A 6,019-nucleotide genomic window follows, 5' to 3' on the forward strand; every position below is an offset into this window, starting at 1 on the left:
TCTGTTTATGCAAAAGACGTGAATTCTCTCATTCTCATCATCAATTGATAACAATCAAATATGAAGAGGTTATATCATGTAAATAAAGCTTTGGAGTTGTCATTTGTTAATACTTGATCCAAACACATAAGAAAAAGTATCTCACAACAAATAAAAATTAACACTCATCACAACATTTATAAAAGAAAACCCTTCCAACAAAAAAAGCTTATTCCAAATTCGATTATATATCTTCGGGTTTCTTATAAATGTGAAGTTGAAATGTAACTATGTGTCTCAAATTTTGTGTTGTATATTTGAAAGACAGAAATCTTGGTTTTTAAGTCTCCGAAGTGACGCTTTTAGAAGCCATATTCCTATAAGTGTGATTTATCATTTTTCAAACCGTGGCTTTGTACATTCTTAATAACCACATAAGGACATAATTAAAAATTGTCTTTGGCATAGTGGTATCATTTATGCAAAAGTGTTGTGTTTTGATAGATCAACAAGTTAGCATATCAGTCTCCCTTAGAAGCATGATGTGATGCAAATAAAATACATAACGGACCCTTAGGGTGAACGAAATGATCACATGATGGAGTGTCATCCACTATAACACCATGTCCACCTCGGTACTTCAGTAGTATTGTAGACAAGACCATGATCCAGGCGTATGCCCCGATTACTTCCATGTTGCAATATATATATATATATATATATATATATATATATATATATATATATATATACACACACACACACACACACACACACACACACACAGAGAGAGAGAGAGAGAGAGAGAGAGAGAGAGAGAGAGAGAGAGAGAGAGAGAGAGAGAGAGAGAGAGAGAGAGAGAGAGAGAGAGAGAGAGAGAGAGATTCAAACCTTATGGAGAGTATGATCAGTTTTTCTACGGCCTAAAGGAGTCTTTATATAATTGTTGTATTTAATTGATAAATCTTATTTGAATCAATGAAAGAATCAGATTTAAGCATTATTCAAATCTTTAGCCTTATAAGATATCATTACCCTTCAACTTTTAAAAAAATGACCATCTTTTTTTTTTTTTTTTTGAAAAATAACCACTTTATCCGAAATACCTTTATTCCGGAGTACTATTCATATTATGGATTACTGTTCATCTTTTTTTAGTTGTTTTTTTTAAAGAAATTATTTTGTTTTTTTTGGGATTCCGAATGCTACATTTTGTAATGTTTAATGTCATTTTTTTCAATAAAAGGTATAATTTTAAGCACTAATATTGCATATAAATTATATTACTATGTTTGTTTATTTTTTTTTATTAAGTTTAAGAAAAATAAAATTTTTTTCCTTGAAATTTAAGATTTGTTTTTGTAAAATCCGAAATTTTGGTCAGAAATCCAAAATCTCATTCCAAAAACACTTTATTTATTAGGGAGGTGATATTTCCACGAATCTTTTTGATACACCCACTGAATTTTAAATAAAATGACAATTATGCCCATAATATATATTTAGAATATAACTAATTATTCAAAGGAACGGGATAATTTGTAGAAAAACAATTAAAGTATAATACGTCCATGCTGGTCCTTCTCCGATGTTGCAATCTTCACCACAATCTACCACAAATCTCTGATTCTTGTTTACGACAATCTTTAGCTTGCAACTCCTTCCAACTCTACTCAACTTGTTGATCGTCACGTTGAACCACAATCTCCGACAGAGTCATGTACTCCGCTACCAGCATTCTCACTGAATACCCTCCGTTGTTCCAATTCCTCGTTTCAGATTGTCTGTACAGAAAAAGGAAGATAGTTATGAAGAGGGAAAGAAAACTTACACCAATGGGCTGAAAACGATGAAGGGGAACTGGTTATCGCCGACATATGGAACGGTGATGGTAAGCATGAGGCCTACACTTGTGAGGCTGATACAAGTGCAAAACGTGACCAATGTATTTGCCCTCTGCTCGGATTCAATTTCAAACCTGTTGCAAATTACATCAAATCGAAGATACATTGAAAAGAAAACCATCATAAGTCGAAGAAATTCATATTCAGGTGATGAATTATGTGATTATTTTTTCCTTTACCCAACACTAAGAACAAAAGGAAGGAAAGATTTTCTCCGACATCTGTTTAGGCGCATTTTCTTTCCTTCCTTTTGTTCCTCTACGAATGTCTATTGAACCACCTGAAAGAATTTCTCCGGCTACTGTTACAGTCTCATGAAGCGGCGTAATATAGTCGACAACGGCATACAAGCATAAACAAAGGGTTGTCAACAACGATTGTTTGCAACCTCGTAAAGCGATGAGTAGATCTCAAGTGGAAGTCGTCACCTCTTCTATATTAAAACCCCATGACTGATAATGGAGATGGAGAGCTTTCTCCTGTTTTTCAATTTGGGTGGGAGATTAAGAGATTTGATAAAAGAATTGTTTCCTTTTTTAGTAAGTGCCTAAGTGGTCTCCAATTATTGAGAGACGGTTGATTAACCTTTTAAACAATTAATTATTTAATTACATTTTAAGGGGCATAATTGTCATTTTCCTTGTAATTTCATGGATGTATCAAAAACTGTCATGAAAATATCAGCTATTATCCCCACCACTATTGATTTTAGTTTTTAAAGGAAACCAAAAGCACTTTATTATCTTTCCCACCACTCCCAATTAATTATAAGATTAAACTACCTATTTACAAAGTGACGTTGTGACGCACTAAGTGGCGTAATGAAGAAGTCTTACCACAAATGCCAGTTCTTTCTTCCTCCGCAACTTTTCAGTGAAGACAACTGATTCCATTTCGTTCTTCTCTCCATTTGCACTACAGGTTACAACAATCACGCCACTCTCACCTGCTCCACTCTTCTACAGGTAAACAAAACAGATTCACTTCAACCTTGGTCGTCGGAATTTGGAGAAGATGGAGCTCGTCGAAACAGCAGCCAACCTCCGTTCTCACTTCCTTCAAGTTCTTCGTAGTCGCCGTTCTCCTGAAGGTAAGCTGCTTCATAGATTTGCTCAATTTTGATGTTGATTTGTTGCGAATATTTGGGCTTATATGACCTTGCGAGTTCTTAATTTGCCTAAAAATTACGCAAAGGTAGAAAAATAAGTAGTTATGTGCTGCACATTTCTGCTAGTTGATTTCTTTTGAGCTCAGATAGTGGCTATGGAGATCCGAGCTTAATTGTACATGTTACAACTATTTCCTGATGGATTTTGCTTGAAGTTCTTCAGCTGACAGTATATGGCCACTTGCTTCCATTATTCTTCTAGAAAAGTTTAGAATCCGCAAGTTTTTTAAGCTTATAAAATAACTCATTTGATTGTCCAAACTCAAAGTGCAACGCTTGTCTGAACACATGAATTAATTAAATAAGTGATGTGTGGATTGGAAGGAGAAAAAAAAAATTTCTTGCAAATTTGTAAAAACTTGGGACTTAATGGGGAAAGCCTGATTTCCCTAACTTTTTCAATTAAGTCATTCTCTTGAATTAACTCCAAAAGAAACACAACTAGCTTAATTACAAGAAGAGGCAACAAACTTTTTCTTTATGTCTCATACTCTCGTTGTCTTGTTTGGCCTCAAAGGTCAAAAGGAACATCTTTCTTTTAATAGAGAAATTAATTTGACTTTTTTCATCATCTACTACTGTTATCTCTCTTATCATACTACTATAATGTTATTCAACAGTATTTCATTGAAATATGACTTCATCTCTTTATTTTTCAAAATGTGGATTCATAATATATTTCTGCTACATTTTTTTTTCAGTTCCACTTCAGACACTACCTGCAAAGCCAGTGGTAAAACCCTTATATCAGGGAATACCACCATCACAATCTAGTGAGGTGAACATTACTTTACAATTGACATAGTCATATGCTTTTTTACCTTTTCTGTTAATCTTTTCTTGAAGTTATCTCATTTAAACACTACTATATATATATCAGGCAATGGAATTATGCCCAAAAGCACACATTCATAACTTCAAGGAACTGTTCAATGAAGAAAACTTTTACTTAACCACTGAGGTAATATGAATATATGATGCATAAAGTTAAACATGATGAAACTTATTATTTTATTCAAATTAGGAAGGAGAACAAGGGCGATTACCTGTGCTCATTTTGAGCAAGAAAGAAACCACACATTCTAAAAGACCAGCTGTTGTTTTTCTACATAGCTCAAATACATGCAAAGAGTGGCTACGCCCTTTACTTGAGGTATAATATAAACTTACAAGGGTAGATTGGTCATTTCTTCATTTAACAAAAGACTTTGATCTAATGATTTCTTCCTTTCAATTCAGGATTATGCTTCACGTGGATATATTGCAGTTGCCATTGATTCTCGTTACCATGGAGAACGTGCCAAAAACCATACCACTTATGAACATGTGAGAATTGAAACCTTTCTTTATTATATTTAATTTTTTTTATATTTTCAGATAAAATATTCATTAATTATATAACAGGCTCTTGTTTCATCATGGAAAAGAGGTGATACAATGCCATTTATATATGACACGGTTATACTTCTTCTTCACTCTTGAATATTTAAAATCACAATTCATTATATACTTTTAATGTTAACATTTTACTTTTCATTTTTATTTTTTAGGTGTGGGACCTTTTAAAGTTGGCAGATTATCTAACTGAAAGAGATGATATAGACCATTCCAGGATAGGAATCACTGGGATATCATTTGGAGGTTGAATTATTATTAAACACATCATCTAGCAATAACAAGTGTATATATTTTTATATATATGCTTTTATTATGAGTTATTATGCCTTTAATTATATAACTTATTTATTGATATGTGTCATGTGATGTAGGAATGCATGCATGGTTTGCTGCTTTTGTTGATACACGTTATTCAGTGGTTGTCCCCATAATTGGTGTTCAGGTTTTTTTTTTTGGCTTAATGAGCTTAATTAAACACTTAATATGACTTAATGACTTAATAATTAATATGAATGTGTAGGGATTTCGGTGGGCCATAGATAATGATCAATGGCATGCTCGAGTTTACAGTATTAAGTCTGTGTTTGAAGGTAATTAAGATTTAAGACACTACTTCACAAAACAAATATAAAATCTATATTTTTTAATCTCTTATCACTTCTATGTTTAATAAAACATGTAAGTTAAGCACATGCACTTTTTCTAAATTATAACTTTTTTTTTTTTTGGCATGATTTTGTGATGCTGCTTTTATATTGTTTTACTTCAGAAGCAAGGATTGATTTAGGGAAAAGTGATATTGACAAAGAGGTTGTGGAAATGGTAAGTTCCATAAAGATTGTTAAATGTCTTGCTGACGTGGCGTCCAGCTGGCGTATCTAACTGTCAATGGCGTGCTACTATTTTGACCAGGTTTGGAACAGAATTGCTCCTGGTTTAGGATCTGAGTTTGACTCGCTTCCTACAGTCCCACTCATTGCGCCACGCCCTTTGTTGATTATAAATGGTGAAATTACCAATCTACCCTCCTCTTGATCCAAATATATATATTCTGATGAAATAATAAGATGCAAAAAAACGATCAGGTGAAGGCGATACCCGTTGCCCAATGGAAGGTCTTGATGTTACCATATCAACAACACAAAAGGCTTATGAAGATGCCAAATGTTTGAATCATTTCAAGGTATTGACTTTTGACCAATGTTTCTTGCTTTTTTCTAAAGAGAAAATTACAAAAATGGTCCTTGTGGTATGGTGTAATAGGCACATATAGTCCAACTTCATAAAAATGGACAAACTCAGTCCTTTTGATTTGTCGATATTGCATAACGGATTTTTTTGACCCCGTGTGTCGAAGGACTATTTATGTAATATCGACAAATCACAAGGACCGAGTTTGTCCATTTATATGAAGCTGGACTATATGTGCCTATTACACCATACCACAGGGACCATTTTTGTAATTTTCTCTTTTCTAAGTAGGCAAATTGTAAGGAATAGCAACTTACTTTTACTTACAAGGAGTATTAGTATGTTGCTACTATGGGTAAAATTGGTAAAAAAAAGTAAA

General features: G+C 33.3%; 1 protein-coding gene across 2 annotated transcripts in view; it reads left to right on the forward strand.

Moving 5' to 3' along the window:
• The first annotated feature begins 2,609 nt into the window (after positions 1 to 2,609).
• LOC111878212 (uncharacterized) overlaps positions 2,610 to 6,019 on the forward strand; it is a 3,660-nt gene continuing 250 nt past the window's right edge. Inside the window, exons 1-13 of one of the 2 annotated variants that reach the window (XM_023874716.3) lie at positions 2,610 to 2,756; positions 2,849 to 2,973; positions 3,753 to 3,829; positions 3,932 to 4,012; positions 4,076 to 4,204; positions 4,291 to 4,377; positions 4,456 to 4,509; positions 4,602 to 4,692; positions 4,821 to 4,891; positions 4,970 to 5,039; positions 5,219 to 5,271; positions 5,362 to 5,455; positions 5,535 to 5,632. In XM_023874716.3, coding sequence (XP_023730484.1) covers positions 2,898 to 2,973; positions 3,753 to 3,829; positions 3,932 to 4,012; positions 4,076 to 4,204; positions 4,291 to 4,377; positions 4,456 to 4,509; positions 4,602 to 4,692; positions 4,821 to 4,891; positions 4,970 to 5,039; positions 5,219 to 5,271; positions 5,362 to 5,455; positions 5,535 to 5,632 — 981 coding nt within the window. In that variant the 5' untranslated portion in view covers positions 2,610 to 2,756; positions 2,849 to 2,897. Of the gene's footprint in view, positions 2,974 to 3,752; positions 3,830 to 3,931; positions 4,013 to 4,075; positions 4,205 to 4,290; positions 4,378 to 4,455; positions 4,510 to 4,601; positions 4,693 to 4,820; positions 4,892 to 4,969; positions 5,040 to 5,218; positions 5,272 to 5,361; positions 5,456 to 5,534; positions 5,633 to 6,019 lie in introns of both variants that reach the window. The other variant, XM_042896920.1, reaches the window with a different exon arrangement.

This window comes from Lactuca sativa, chromosome 8, assembly GCF_002870075.4.
Source record: "Lactuca sativa cultivar Salinas chromosome 8, Lsat_Salinas_v11, whole genome shotgun sequence".
In the NCBI taxonomy this organism is placed as follows: Eukaryota; Viridiplantae; Streptophyta; class Magnoliopsida; order Asterales; family Asteraceae; genus Lactuca; species Lactuca sativa.